Source organism: Mus pahari, chromosome 14 (genome assembly GCF_900095145.1).
Source record: "Mus pahari chromosome 14, PAHARI_EIJ_v1.1, whole genome shotgun sequence".
Lineage (NCBI taxonomy): Eukaryota > Metazoa > Chordata > Mammalia > Rodentia > Muridae > Mus > Mus pahari.
Genome location: NC_034603.1, coordinates 28770428 through 28784539, shown reverse-complemented (window position 1 = coordinate 28784539; position 14112 = coordinate 28770428). Strand labels below are relative to the sequence as shown.

General features: G+C 54.6%; 2 protein-coding genes across 6 annotated transcripts in view; one reads left to right on the top strand and one right to left on the bottom strand.

The window, feature by feature from the left end:
* Positions 1-1008: 1008 nt before the first annotated feature.
* Mief2 (mitochondrial elongation factor 2) lies at positions 1009-6736 on the bottom strand. Of its 4 annotated transcripts, none has more exons than XM_029545597.1 (4): positions 6523-6736; positions 3891-4043; positions 3514-3676; positions 1009-3014 (listed from the first exon to the last, which is right to left on the bottom strand). In XM_029545597.1, the coding sequence occupies exons 2-4, from the start codon at positions 4035-4037 to the stop codon at positions 1960-1962; spliced, it is 1365 nt and encodes a 454-aa protein (XP_029401457.1). In that variant the 5' UTR covers positions 4038-4043; positions 6523-6736; the 3' UTR covers positions 1009-1959. The 4 variants fall into 4 exon arrangements, with proteins under 4 accessions (XP_029401457.1, XP_021069044.1, XP_029401456.1 ...); XM_021213385.2 differs by lacking the exon at positions 6523-6736 and adding an exon at positions 5775-5944; XM_029545596.1 differs by lacking the exon at positions 6523-6736 and adding an exon at positions 5454-5692.
* A 334-nt stretch (positions 6737-7070) lies between these two features.
* Flii (FLII actin remodeling protein) overlaps positions 7071-14112 on the top strand; it is a 13737-nt gene continuing 6695 nt past the window's right edge. For both annotated transcript variants that reach the window (XM_021212625.1, XM_021212624.1), the window contains exons 1-10: positions 7071-7207; positions 8884-8994; positions 9294-9365; positions 11423-11503; positions 11780-11865; positions 12176-12337; positions 12527-12630; positions 13062-13237; positions 13315-13472; positions 13746-13830. In XM_021212625.1, coding sequence (XP_021068284.1) covers positions 7145-7207; positions 8884-8994; positions 9294-9365; positions 11423-11503; positions 11780-11865; positions 12176-12337; positions 12527-12630; positions 13062-13237; positions 13315-13472; positions 13746-13830 — 1098 coding nt within the window. In that variant the 5' untranslated portion in view covers positions 7071-7144. The remainder of the gene's footprint in view (positions 7208-8883; positions 8995-9293; positions 9366-11422; positions 11504-11779; positions 11866-12175; positions 12338-12526; positions 12631-13061; positions 13238-13314; positions 13473-13745; positions 13831-14112) is intronic.

Here is a 14112-nt window from a genome sequence, read left to right as displayed (position 1 = left end):
AAAAAAAAAAAAAAAAAAAAAAAAAAAAAAAAAAAAGACAATTGCCTGATTATAAAAGAAAACTGTATTATTACAAGTGCAAATGTTGCCAGCTGTGGTAGGGTATGGCTTTAGTCCCAACACTCGGGAGGCAGAAGCAGGTGGATCTCTGTGAGTTTGAGGCCAGCCTGGTCTACAAAGTCAGTCCAGGACAGTCAGCCAGAGCTGTTACACAGAGAAACCCTGTCTAGGTGGGTAGGTGAGTAGGTAGGTGGGTGGGTGGGTGGGTGGACAGGGAGGCAAACAGACACAGACAAAATGTGGAAATATCACAGACTATACCTAGGATTGAAGGCCCACATAGAGACCAGAGGAATGAGGTACCCCTCTCCCCACCCATCTGCCTTTTGGACACCTTGTCTCCAAAGGACAAACGCATATGTCCTGAGTTTCTCACGGGTTTGGAAGTCTGCATTGTCAGATTATAGCATGATCTTAAGGCCAGATAAAAACCATGGCTGAAGGCTCAGTTGAGGCAGGAATGGTCTGAACCAAAAGATAGGGCAGTGTCCCTCAATCGGCTGCTTTATGGCAGGTGGATCCTCAGTTGTTACTGAGGCTACACACATGATGGCCTCTCAGGCTGAGACCCAACAACTGTCTTCCCAGAGTGCAAATGGCAGGTCTCAGCCCTGTTTATAGCTGGTAGCAGATGAGGGTACAGTCATCTCTTCAGCTTGAAAATATTATTTTACTGGTGGCACACGCCTTTAATCCCAGCACTCGGGAGGCAGAGGCAGGCGGATTTCTGAGTTTGAGGCCAAGCTGGTCTACAAAGTGAGTTCCAGGACAGCCTGGGCTATACAGAGAAAACCTGTCTCAAAAAAAAAAAAAAAGAAAGAAAAGAAAAGAAAAGAAAAGAAAAGATGATTTTACATCTCCAAGAGGACTCCCAAGCCCCACATCCAGCCACAAGACGTGTGAAGCTCCAAGCAACGACCTGCAACCAAGAACCACACATGCATACAGTTAGTTCTTTCTCCTTTTATTCACAGCTTCAAGGCCTGGCTTTGTTTCAGTGTGTTTAAGGGGGTGGTACCTAAAATAGAAAAGCCCCCCTTGTAGAGGTGACAGTCTCCCTCCTCTAGCCATGACACCCTGACCAGGGTGCAAGGTGAGGACACACATCTATCCTGAATATTTTGGCACGATGCAGAGGCCAGGTCTGCACACAGGCCTCTGGGAGGGGCGTGTCCTCTACCCTGCAGTGAGGTCTAGGAGCAGCCTCTATAGGATTGCCTTGCATAGACGGCACAGAGTTCAGCCCCCCAGTGAGGAAGGAGTTCTCCCAGAGGTAATTTGTGGCCTATAGAGAAAACCAAGCAGAAGAGAACAAGACCTCCCTTCCCTGGGGTATAAGGCAGGCAGCGAGGGAGTCAACTTCAGCTTCAAAGCCAGAGGACTCAATCAGAAAAACAAATGCACCACCATCAGGAAGCCACCATCCTTCAACAGCTACGCTGCTATCCTCCAGCTGACGCCCTGAGTGCCTCCAGGATACCTGGGGTTGTTACCCACCCAAGAACATTTTCCTTTTTTGACAAAATGCTGGAACCAGCCTTGGCCTGGGTGAAGCCTGGGAAATCAAAAGCCACATCTCATTCTTTGTGAGTTCATTGCTGGTGATGGTGGCCTGAGCCCAAGTCCCTAAATGAACCCCAGCGAGGCTAAGGGCCATTAATGTGGCTGGCACTGAAAGCCAGGGCAGGCCAGCCACATTCCGATGTCAGCAACCCAGACTCTCTGGGTTTGGGACTCTTGATCACCATCAGCCAGGCACATGCCCACGTGTGGGCTTAGGTGGTGCCGCACCTCCTTCACTCTGGCTAATATAAAGCAAACTACACGGCAGTGTCCTGGGAGGGAGGTGGCTGCTGCTCTCCAGCATCGGAAAACATGTCAATCACAGTCCTCATTTACCTAGAGTAGGCTTTCGGGAAGCTGGAGACCGCTGTACAGCACATAGCCAATGTCATCAATCTCCTCTTCCCGAAAGTTACCCAAGAGGTTCACGCTGGGGTTGAAGTGACAGGGCAGGCTAGCCTGCTCCAAGCTGCCCACCAGAAACTCCAGGGCTTGCAGAAACCGTTCCCCCAAGGTCTCCTCAGTCCAGGCCACTTCCTCTTCACCCAGATGCAGAACCACCTGAGTCAGGTGGCTCCAGCCCAGCCGCACTAGAGCTGGATGGCCACGACAGACACCACACAGCAGCAGCAGCAACCTCCGCCGAGTACCAGCATCCTGGTCATCCAGGGCCCGCAAACGGGCGGTCTCTACTGGATACAGATCCTGCAGCCAGAGATTGCTGGCCAGTCCCTCTAGGGGCCAAGCCAGCAGAAGGCGGTCATCAGTGCTGGCCCCAGGGACCACCATGAGCACAGCTAAAGTGAACTCCAGGCACTCGTGTTGCACTTTGAGCAGCAGCTCCTCCGAAGCCACATTGGGCCAGATCAGACACCCAAGCAGGCTGCCAATGGCTGGCCAGTTGACAGAGGCTGACAGGGCCTTCCGTAGCAGCTCCAGCAAGACTCGGGAGGAAAGGTAGCCCCCCACCAGGAAGCGGTCCCATGGGCTGCACCCACGGGGATGGAACTCCAGCTGGGTCCTGCGTACAGCCCAGCATTGAGGCTCCCTGGCCACAGTGTCCATGCCAGGTACCAGGCTCCATAGCCCTGGCTCCAACTCCAGAGGCACCAGCAGGCGCACGTGCTCAGCAGTCCCGGCCTGGAGCCCTTCATAGAGAGGCCCACCCGGCACAAGTGCACCGAAGGGCAGTTCTGGGAACTTGCTCCTCAAGTAGGCCTGCAGCTCCAAGGCAATGTCTCCAGCCAGCTGTTTTACCAAAGTCACGTGGGCTTCTGGGACAATCACGTGCTTGCGCTCGAATGCCAGCAGCCTCTCCTGGAACGTCAGGCACAAGGGTGCTACAGAGCTGAGCTTAGGTGTCGTCGGAGAATGAGTGGGCGCGGGCTCCACTGCAGGAGAACATATCAGAAGCCCCCACAAGTTAAAACTCGACCTGCTCCCTAGCTGGGTGATGGCCCTGGGCTCCATGCTCACCTATAATAGCCACTGAGAAAGCCCTGACATCAGGTCATAGGACAGTGAGGGCATGATGACAAAGTCACAGAGTCCCAACACTTTGGCTTCTACAACAACTTCATGGAGAATGGATAAGACAAATCCTGCCCCTCTCCCGGCCTCAGTTTCCCCATCTGTGGCTCTCTACCATCATATGGTGTCGTCTTGCTATAGTAGAAAGCAGACAGGCGAAAAACAAGGATCCAGGGCTGTGGTATTGCTCAGTGGTAGAGTGTGTGCTTGGCGTATGTGAGGCTCTGGGTTTTATCCAGAAAAAAACACAAACCTACAATACCTATTAAACATCTGAGGAGCCCACAACTCAAAGAGCAGCAGCTTCTGCACGGGTATGTGCAGGGGCTCACCACACTAGAGGGAAGCAGTGCAGCTCACCTGGGGCAGAGGGGGAGGGGGACCCAGGAGCTACGGGCTGGCTGAAGGCAGCAGGAGGGGGTTGAGGCTTTTGGGGCGATGTGGCTCTCAGCAGGCTCAGTTCCTTCCAGCTGTCCCCCTTGGTGTCATCCTCATCCGGAGGGCTGGTGGCCCTGTCGATGAGCTACAGGCAAAGTGACACAGATCAGAGCATCGGGGGCCATGGCAAAGCTGGGGGGGGGGGGAAGCAAACCAGGAAGCTAGGGTGAAAAAGTAGGGGCCCTGTGTTCCAGTCCAACCTCAAAAGTCCCACCAGGCCCCAGTTTACCGCCACCCCCTCCCCCGGCCTGGACTCCTCCTGTGGAGGTTTCAGGAAGGTCTTGCCCCCTTGGCCTTACCCGCTTTACAGCCAGGGTAGCAATGCCCAGCACTGCAGCCCCGCCCACGCCTAGCACCAAGCGAGCATTAGCCAAGAGGAAGTCCACCACACTGCCCAGGCCCTCGCCGCCATTCTGTTTCCTCTGCTTCTGGGAGAACTCTGCCATGGTCACCTGCAAGAGATGCAGTTTGTAGGGCCAGCGTGCAGTGCATAGATGCTTAGCAATAACCAAGAGGGTGGTTTCTGGGGACCCATGAGAAAGGGGCTGCTCAAACAGTTTCTTGGAGGGAAGCAGGGGACCTGTCAGCCCCTTCCCTGAATCCTGCAAGCCTCCAAGCCCTGGAAAAGGGCTCAGACAGGAAGATTCTGGGCCTTTCTCCTGACTTCACCCCAAGACCTTAGGAATCTGGGCTCAACATCACCACCCTGAATCTACAAAGACATGAGCTGTCAAGCCTCAAACTGAGTGCTAAGGTCTGGGACTCTTAGCACAGCCTCCAGACTCCACTCCCAAAGCCTGAGTATTTCCCCATGCCTCCTGGTCGAGTACTCACACTCCTAATCAGGACCTACCCAGAACAGCCACGCTGTGTAAAAGCCAGTCAGGAGGAACCCAAAGGCCCAGAAAGACTTGTAATATGGCTTTCCAGAAAGTTTGCCTAGGTAGGGCCTGTCAGACCTTTGATAGACTCTTAGCAAATTCAGGAATCTAGATAGTGCCCCCCCAGATCTTGACAAGAAAACTACCTGGGGTAGGGCAACCCCATCAGAGCCAGGCTGAAGGCCCCATGATGCAGTGGCGAGTGAAGTAACCTTAAATAAACACTGAATCAGGACAAGCTGGCCAGGGCCCATGGACTCAGAATAAAGTTGGAGAGGTAAGAGAAAAGCCTGCAGCCAAGGGCTTCTGTTTATCTGTACAACGGCACCAGTAAGGACTGGGAAGCGTGTGACTGGCCTGGTCAGAAACTTGGGAAAAAGACACAGAAATCTCCAGACCCAGTCCACTTAGCCAGAAAGGTCATTGACGGCTGGGCCACCAAGGACTTCAGCCCTTCCATCAGGGCCGTGGCTGCCTTGGGACCCAGTTGCCAAGTGACAAGATGCCTAGAGTAGCTGAAGCCTGAAGCACTGTGTGACTCAGCTGAGACACCTGTCCATGCTCCCCAGACTAAAAATAAGACCCTGTCCTCGGGCCTGGCAAGGTCAAAGGGCAGCCAGGGGGCCAGCAACAAGCTCAGAGACGGCTCTGCTCCGTTACTGCCTACCACTGCCCACAGACCAGTAAGCCACTCTGTAACTGAAGAGACTTATATTCCATCGCCTGTCTAAAGTGGGACTCAGCCCCACACCTAGAGGGGTCTTGTATTCAAACTCCAGTAAGAAGGGAATAAAATAGGTGACTAAATATAACCAACTCAGGCCCTATGTGGTGGTGCAGGCCTTTAATTTCAGCACTCAAGAGGCAGAGGCAGTTAGATCTTGAGTTCAAGGCATGCCTGGTCTACACACTGAGTTTGAGGATAGCCAGAGTTACATAATAGAGCCTCTATTCAAAACAAAACAAAAATAACAAAATAACCTGACTCTTGACAGCCTGGATTTCACCTGTTCTTCCATTCTGGCCAAAGTTGATTGCTTCTGATCATGGCTGAGCAGGAACGTGTAACCAAATATACAAAAGGCTCTTAGACTCTATTCAAGAGCGAAGTCACCCAGGCCCTGGAAATCATGTGCAATACTCAAGTCGAGAAGAGGCACCGCTGGGATTCGAACTCTGATCTTCATTTCCAAATCCTCCCTCCCACCGCAGAGACCGCAGGCCACGCCCCCACCTGCCCTGGGATGCGTGCCACGCCCAGTGCTGGGAGACCCCGGGCCGCTCTGTGCGCTGTAGCCTTACCTGCGTCCGAGAGTCAGCGCATGGACCCAAGGACCGGGCGAGTAGGACCCTGGAGGCCCAGGACTCGCCTAGTTATGGAACGTTCAAACCCCGGGAACCGAACGCCGAGGCCCGGGGTGGCAAGTGACCCGAAAGGCACGCTGGATAAGCAGGCCTTCGCTCCAATCCGAGCGCACAACTCCTGCGCACACGTGCTCAAAACGGAGCAGCTCAGCCAATGATCGCCAGGCACGCCCCGGGCCGTCGGGGGCGGAAACCACAGGCACACTCCGGATTTAAAGGCGCAAGGTTATATTGATAGCGCGGGGGTCTAGGAGCGTAGTGAGTGTGACAGTCATTCAGGGGCTGGTCTAGTTTATTTACTTTCGGGTGTTTTGTTTTGTTTCTTGAGAAACGGCCCCATACTAAAGCCACAACTGACATCGAATTCTCAGCAGTCGTGCCTTAGCCTCTCATCTGACCTTGTGTGTACTTGTGATGAGAGCCTCAGTGTGGAGAAAGCTGTCTGAGCTCACGGTCCCTTGGTGGGCCAGGCAGACAAAAACTGCACTTAGCCCTAAGGCCCACATCCTGCCTCCCAAGTTCGCCCCCCCGTGAGAGTACCTGGTGGTCCCATTTCCGTTTGGCCTGCCTGGCACATAATGGGAAAAGAGCTCTGCCATCTGTCGTGGGAACTCTTCCCTCCTGAAACCCGGGATGCCAGACCCTGGGCTTCCACAGAACAGCTGTCTGTTTATGGGAAACCTACCGTGTGCCAGCCAGGGCAAGATGGCCACTAACAGCTTGGCCCAGGAGATACACTGGTCTTCTAGTGCACAGAACAAGCCAATAAAGAACGGTGGCTGGAGTGCTGATGCCAAGGGAGAGTTGTGAGTGTTTGTGCGTGCAGCCCGCTCTCTAAGCTGCCACACATGAGTACTCGCTTGCTTCTGGCAGCTTTGGGAACCGTCGAGCAAAGTTGGGTCCTGAAGCTGAAGGGCTAGTTCCCAAAGCCCCGGAAGTCCCACCACCACCGCCACCACCACCACCGATCCCTCACACGCAAACTGCCTGTGTCCCTGACGTTGGTACCACCATCTCTCCTGGGTCACGGCCAGCCCCAGGGGCTACAGCAGCCCAAGCGACAGTGCCTGGACCCCCACCCTCCACGTTCCGACTGGAGACTGGAAGTGGTGATCATCTCCAGCGGGGACCCCTGCAGGCCAGTGCCAGGGAGGCCTGCAGCTCTGGGAGTCGCCTAGCAGCACTTCCCGCAGAGGCCGCGGCCGGGAGGAGGCGCGCGCGGGTTAAAGGGGCGGGGCCGGCGCTGACCCAGCCCGCGGCTCTCGGCCGCCCCGCGTCCTCCTAGCCCGTGAGAGAGCTGCGCCACCATGGAGGCCACCGGGGTGCTGCCGTTCGTGCGCGGCGTGGACCTCAGCGGCAACGACTTCAAGGTTAGCTGGGGGAGAAGGGGAAGGGCGACCCCTAGGCCGTCTCTCCGGGCCGCTCCCTCTGCGCTTCCGGGACCGGCGGGCGGGGCGGGAGGGCCTCCGCGAGTCTTCCCGGGCCTGCCCCGCCCGGGCGGAAGACCAGGGCGGGGGCTCCGGGGGTCTGGGGCCGCGCGGGATTTGAGGCCTCAGGCCGCGAACCCGACCCCATGCCACCGAGGGAGTACGCCCTAGCCAGCCACCGCCCCACACTGTGGTCTCGGGACGTCACTTCTCCTTCCGCGAACTCGGGGTTCTCTCCAGTCCTAGGGGCTCAGGAACAGCCCGTTTGGAGGCGTGTAATGGAAAGAGATCTGTTAGTAAGGAGTGTGACAGGTGCGCGAGGTCCTAGGCGGCCAAGTCTGCGCAACTGCTAGACTGATGGACTGGAGGGGGGACAAGCAGCTAGCAGCCCTGGTTCTCGACTATAAAGAGCCAGGCTATGGGCGTGGTGGTGCACGCCTCTAATTCCAGCTCTTGGGAGGCGGAGGCAGGTAGATCTTTGATTTCATGGTCAGCCTGGTCTTAAAAGCAAGTTCCAGGACAGTCAAAGCTACATAGAGAAACCCTGTCTTGACTTGAAGAAAAAAATGTGCCGGCTAGTCTCAGACCCAAAGAGAGAAAAGCTGGCCCCGAAGGACAGCTCAGAGGCCTGGACCTTCTCCACTGCCCGAGTGTCTGTCCCTTTAGATGTCAGATTGGGGGGTGCAGGAGGAGGTGGGGTCCTCCGGTTTTCACCTGCACACGGACACACGTTAGATCCCGTACACTGTGGGCATCACTTTATCCTGTCCACATACCACGGTCCTCACCTGTGGTTTCTCTATTCTCTCTTCACTGGGAACATCTGAGTTACCTTGGGGAATGTGACTGTAGGAGGAGGTGTTACAGTAGCAAAAGGCAAATGAGCTTCCTGCTGCTCAGATGTCAAAACTGCCAGGAGTAGCTGGGAGGGGGTGGCACATGCCTTTTATCCCAACACTGGGGAGGCAGAGGTAGGCAGATCTCTGAGTTAGAGGCCACCCTGGACACAAAATGAATTCCAGGACAGGAGGGACTACACAGAGAAACCCTGTAATTGGGGGGTACAGGGGGGACAAAACCATAGCTTGGGGTGGTGGCACAGACCTTTAATTCCAGCACTCAGGAGGCAGAGGCAGGTGGGTCTCTGTGAGTCTGAGGCCAGCTTGGTCTACAGAGTGAGTTCCAGGACAGCCAAGGCTACACAGAGAAAACCCTGTCTTGAAAAACAAACAAACAAAAAGGCCAGGGATGCTGAAGTGGACATTGCATGCCAGGAATGAATGAATGAATGAATGAATGACATTGTGCAAGGAACAGTGGGGAGCTTGTCTCTTAGTGCAATCTCATCCCAGACAGCCAAACTGCCTGGAACCCCTGGCAAAGCAATTGAGTTCCACTAAGCACAGTGGGACACCGAGTAGCCCTTGAAACACAGCAGGGACAGACTCCAGCTGGAGAGGCACATTTGGGCCTGGATGTTTGTCCTTTGGGAGCTTTCATTTAGTGCCATTCAGTGAGTAAGGAAGAGAAATGCAGAGTATTTCTCTGGGGACCACAGAAGGTGATGGGAGGGGGCACTCATCTCCTAGACTGTCCTCACCCTACTGCCCCCCCCCCAGGGTGGCTACTTCCCTGAGAATGTTAAGGCTATGACCAGCCTGCGATGGCTAAAGCTGAATCGTACAGGCCTTTGCTACTTGCCTGAAGAACTCGCCGCTCTGCAGAAGCTGGTAAGGGGGTTGGGCGGCAGGGCACGGGCGGGGAGGGTCCTATCCTAGGGGCTAGGCCAGGTGGGCATACCCTGCAAAAAAGGGGAGTCGTGTCAAGAGAAAACAGAAACAGCTGTGGGCAAAGCTGATGGAGGGGGCATGGGCACCCCCACCTGGGAGGTACGCAAAGCAGGTGAGGGTGTGTAAAGGAGAGGGGACTGTTGGGATGGCATTCCCAGATGGTGCAGAGTTACAGGGCTGCAAGCAGGGGCTGGACACCTTAGGTCCCCACCTGAGCCTCTGACTCTTGTCCTGTCCAGGAGCACCTGTCTGTGAGTCACAACCATCTGACCACGCTGCACGGGGAACTGTCCAGCCTGCCTTCGCTTCGGGTAAGTGTTGGCCTGGGCTGCGGTAGGGTCAGGCGCGGGCCAGTGTCTCTGCCTTCCTCCCCTCTGTGCCTGTGTTGCTGCAAGAGGCCCCACCCTGATCCTTGTGCGCAAGAGCTCATATGACTGGGAGAACTTTCTGAGAGAAAAGAGAGGGCATCCCAAACCCCACTACCTCTCTGGACGGCTGTGAACACGGCAGTGTAGGCAGAACGTGGCGTTGGACGGCTGTGAACACGGCAGTGTAGGCAGAACGTGGCGTTGGACGGCTGTGAACACGGCAGTGTAGGCAGAACGTGGCGTTGGACGGCTGTGAGCACGGCAGTGTAGGCAGAACGTGGTGTTGGACGGCTGTGAACACAGCAGTGTAGGCAGAACGTGGCGTTAGGCCACGTTAGTGTGTCGTGCGTGCTTCTAACCTACCACATAGGTAAAGACCTCTAGCCACACAAAAGTCACCCCCAAACAGCAGTGTAGCTGGCATGGCTGGGCCTAGAAGGTGGCCTGAAAATCAGGCCCTAGCCAGCCTTACAGGCTTCAATTAGGATTATCCTTCACAGGGCAGACCAGCATCTGGACTTGGGCTCCCTGACTCTCAGCCAGGGCTTTGCCACTTAACTGGCTTAGTTACTTTTCTGTTGTGACAAAGCACAGGACCAAGGCAACTTAAAGAACGTATTTCATTTGGGGGTTCACAGTTCCAAGGACTAGAGTCTACAACCATCACAGTGAGGGGAACATGGCAGCAGGCAGGCAGACATGGCACTGGAGCAGTGGCTAAGAGCTCATGTGTTGAGACCACCATGAAGCAGAAAGAACTAGCTGGGAGTGGTGTGGGCTTTTGAAATCTCAAAGCTTGCCCTCAGTGATATACCTCCTCCAATAAGGCCACACCTCCTAGCCCTTCCCAAACAGTTCCACCAATTGGGGACCAAGCATTCAAATATATGTGCGTATGGGGCCATTCTGATCCACACCATCACACTGGCTAAGTAGCTTTAGCAAGAACCTCCCTTTCCTCCAGCAGGTAGGTTGCACTTAAGAAACTAGATTGCGCCAGGCATGGTGGTGCACGCCTTTAATTCCAGCATTGGGGAGGCAGAGGCAGGCGGATTTCTGAGTTCAAGCCAGCCTGGTCTACAGAGTGAGTTCCAGGACAGCCAGGACTACATAGAGAAACCCTGAGAGAAACCAAAACCAAACCAAAAAAACAGCCGACATGGCTCTTGCCGCATTAGACATCATCCAGACTCAACAGTAGTCACTGTTCCCCTAACCCCAGCCTTCTACCCAAACTTCTACACGGCTAAAGGAGGTTTCAGGGGTACACAACAATGAAGTGACTTCTCTGATGTCACAGTGCTGGGGAGTTAGCTGACTTGCCGCACCTGTCAAGGCCATGACTAGCCCGCAGTGTCTGCATTGAACTGAACATAGGATACAGACATACATGCAGGCATTCACACATACACATAAAAGGAAAAAATGCATTTTTCTTAGCCAGTGGCACAGAGACTATAATCGCATCTATGAGAGGCTAAGTTAGATAAACAGAAAGTTCAGGGCTCTCCTGGGCTACCAAGTGAGTTCAAGGTCCAGCGGACAAGCTAGAATTAATTAATTCAGAATAAAATGTGGAGTTGAATGTGGTGGCGCACGCCTTTGATCCCAGCACTCAGTAGGCAGAGACAGGCAGATCTCTTGAGTTTGAGGCCAACCTGGTCTACACATTGAGTTTTAGGATCTACATAATGAGACCCTGTCTTGGTTAAAAAAAGAAAAAAATAGGTGAGTGGGGATACAATCCAGTGACAGCATGCATGCTTGTCACATGTAAAGCCTTGTCTATCCTAGTACCATAACTCTGAGGGCCCCATATTGGTCATGGAGGCACTCACTGGGAGGCTGGGAGGAGCCCACCAGGGCGTGTGTGAGCGAAGGTCAGAGGAGGGAGAGTACTCAGACCTGGCCTCCAGTTAATGAAGGAGCTCCTCACCTGGCCTGAGCTGCTCTCTGAGGGCAGAAAATGAGGATCCCAAGTTCTTTTCCTATACTCCCAGGCCATTGTAGCGCGGGCCAACAGCCTGAAGAATTCTGGAGTCCCTGATGACATCTTCAAGCTGGATGATCTCTCTGTTCTGGTCAGTGGTTACCTGCCCATCTGGCCCCTGTGATGCTCAGTCACTCAGTCCTCACTCATGAGAGCTGCCTCAAGGGCTGCCATCATTCCCTAGAGTGGTCAATGCTGAGCCCGTATCACTCGTGCACTCAGTTCCCTAACCCAGTCCCCTTTCCACTCAATCTATTTCCCTGAACGTTCTTGTCACTCTCTGTCCAATGTCCTGCCAGATCCCTGGGTATGGCAGAGGCATGGGGGTTGGGGGGAACCCTGGACTGACCTTGTCCCTGCTCCCTAGGACTTGAGCCATAACCAGTTAACAGAATGCCCACGGGAGCTGGAGAATGCCAAGAACATGCTGGTGCTCAACCTCAGCCACAACAGGTACTGGGGAGGTCAAGGGCATGGCAGGTGGACAGTGCAGAGCCAGGTGGGCGGTGCAGAGCCAGGTGGGCAGTGCAGAGCCAGGTGGGCAGTGCAGAGCCATGTACAGAGCCAGGTGGGCCGTGTAGAGCCAGGTGGGCCGTGCAGAGCCAGGTGCAGAGCCAGGTGGGCCATGCAGAGCCAGGTGCAGAGCCAGGTGGGCAGTGCATAGCCAGGTGGGCTATGCAGAGCCAGGTGCAGAGCCAGGTGGGCCATGCAGAGCCAGGTGGGATGGAGGACTGATTTTCAGCCTTTCCCCTCTGTACTACAGCATCGACTCCATACCCAACCAGCTGTTCATCAACCTTACGGACTTGCTGTATCTGGACCTCAGTGAGAACCGCCTGGAGAGCCTTCCCCCTCAAATGCGCCGCCTCGTGCACCTGCAGACACTGATACTGAATGGAAACCCACTGCTGCATGCACAGCTCCGGTAGGTGCCTCACTTTTCCTTGCTTCCTCAGAGTCCTGACCCTTCCCACCCTAGGCCTCAGGCTTCAGCACTGGCCTGTGCTTGATAAACATCATGCCCCACTCTTGGGTCATGCCCTCCTGTCCACTCCATCACTAGCTACACCCCTTGAGTGGACTTACCCTAGGGTTGCAAATCCTTTCCTCACAGGCAGCTCCCAGCCATGATGGCCCTACAGACCCTGCATCTGAGGAACACTCAACGCACCCAGAGCAACCTACCCACCAGCCTGGAGGGCCTGAGCAACCTTTCAGGTCTGGACTGTCTGGGGAGCCCCTAAAGTTTTCACCCCTTTGAGCTTACCAGCTTCCTTGGGAATAAAGGGATCTTGCATCTTAATTACGTCTCACAGATATGTTAGATAGGGCCTTGCTGTGTGACTCTGGCTGCCTGTCCTGGCTTGGTACTCAATTGTGTAGACAGATTGGCCTTGAACTCCTAGCAGTCCCCTGTCTGAGCATCTCAAGTGCTGAGACTACAGTTCTGCACACAGTGGTCAATTTCCATTGGGTTTCTGTCACTAGGCAACCTGCTATGAGTCTCTCAAACGTAGAAACTGCAGGTCATACAAATGACTTGCCTAAGACTACACAACCTGGTGGTAGAGTAGTTGCAATTCACACTGAGGTTTGTTTTTGCTAGCTGCTGTATGGGTCCTAACTGATGTGCCCCTCCAATGTCCTAGATGTGGACCTGTCGTGCAATGACTTGACAAGAGTGCCAGAGTGCCTGTACACCCTCCCCAGCCTGCGCCGCCTCAACCTCAGTAGCAACCAGATCACAGAGCTGTCCCTGTGCATTGACCAGTGGGTGCACCTGGAGACCTTGAATCTGTCCCGGAACCAGCTCACCTCCCTGCCTGTGAGCCTGTGCCTGGGACATTGGGTGGGCCGGGCAGGAGTGCTGGTTCTGTTCTAACTGACATCCTGCTTCTCCAGTCACCCATTTGCAAGCTCACCAAGCTGAAGAAGCTATACCTGAACTCCAACAAGCTGGACTTTGATGGGCTACCTTCTGGTATCGGCAAGCTCACCAGCCTGGAGGAATTCATGGCTGCCAACAACAACCTAGAACTGATTCCTGAAAGTCTCTGCAGGTGCTGGGCCGGCTGGCTCGGGTGGGAGCTCATGCTTGGCGATCTGCCTGCATCCTGCTAATGACTGATCTGCCTTTAGGGATGAAGCCCACTCCCAACTTAAGGTCCCCAGAGTACCTGTTGGGAAGCTAGTAAGGTCCCATCCTCTTCTGAAAATCACTGGCCCTCATGTGGCTCCCTTGCTCTAAGACAAAGAATTGAGAAGTCACCTTTGGCCTGTCCCTAACTGGAACACCAGATCTCCTAAGGCTCTGCCTGGCTCTGTCTTTACAGGTGCCCAAAGCTGAAGAAACTCGTCCTGAATAAGAACCGCCTGGTGACCCTTCCTGAGGCCATTCACTTCCTGACAGAGATCCAGGTCAGGCAGGCTGGGCCAGTGTTGGAGGAGAGACAGGGTATCAGGAAAGATGGATAGAGCAGGGGCTGTGCCTGTATCTCAGACTGAGAGACCCAGCAGTAGCCTTCCAGGGCCAGAGCTACTAGGGTGAGCACCTTCACAGTACACCTTGGTGTCTGTCACTGAAGCCCCACCGGCAGCTGCAGAGTGACCAGGGTCAGAACTTAGTTCCTGGTCCCAGGTAGAAACTGAAATTAGAGGCTGCTTGGAGGTGAGTGTCCAGACCAGCAGCACCTCTGCTCA

Excerpts from the sequence above, each read along its gene's own strand:
- Mief2 (XM_029545595.1), bottom strand. Across the intron at positions 3,677-3,890 it reads CTACCCTGGCTGTAAAGCGG|CTCATCGACAGGGCCACCAG; the intron begins GTAAGGCCAAGG and ends CTTTGCCTGTAG. Across the intron at positions 3,015-3,513 it reads CCCCTCCCCCTCTGCCCCAG|TGGAGCCCGCGCCCACTCAT; the intron begins GTGAGCTGCACT and ends GTTCTCCTGCAG.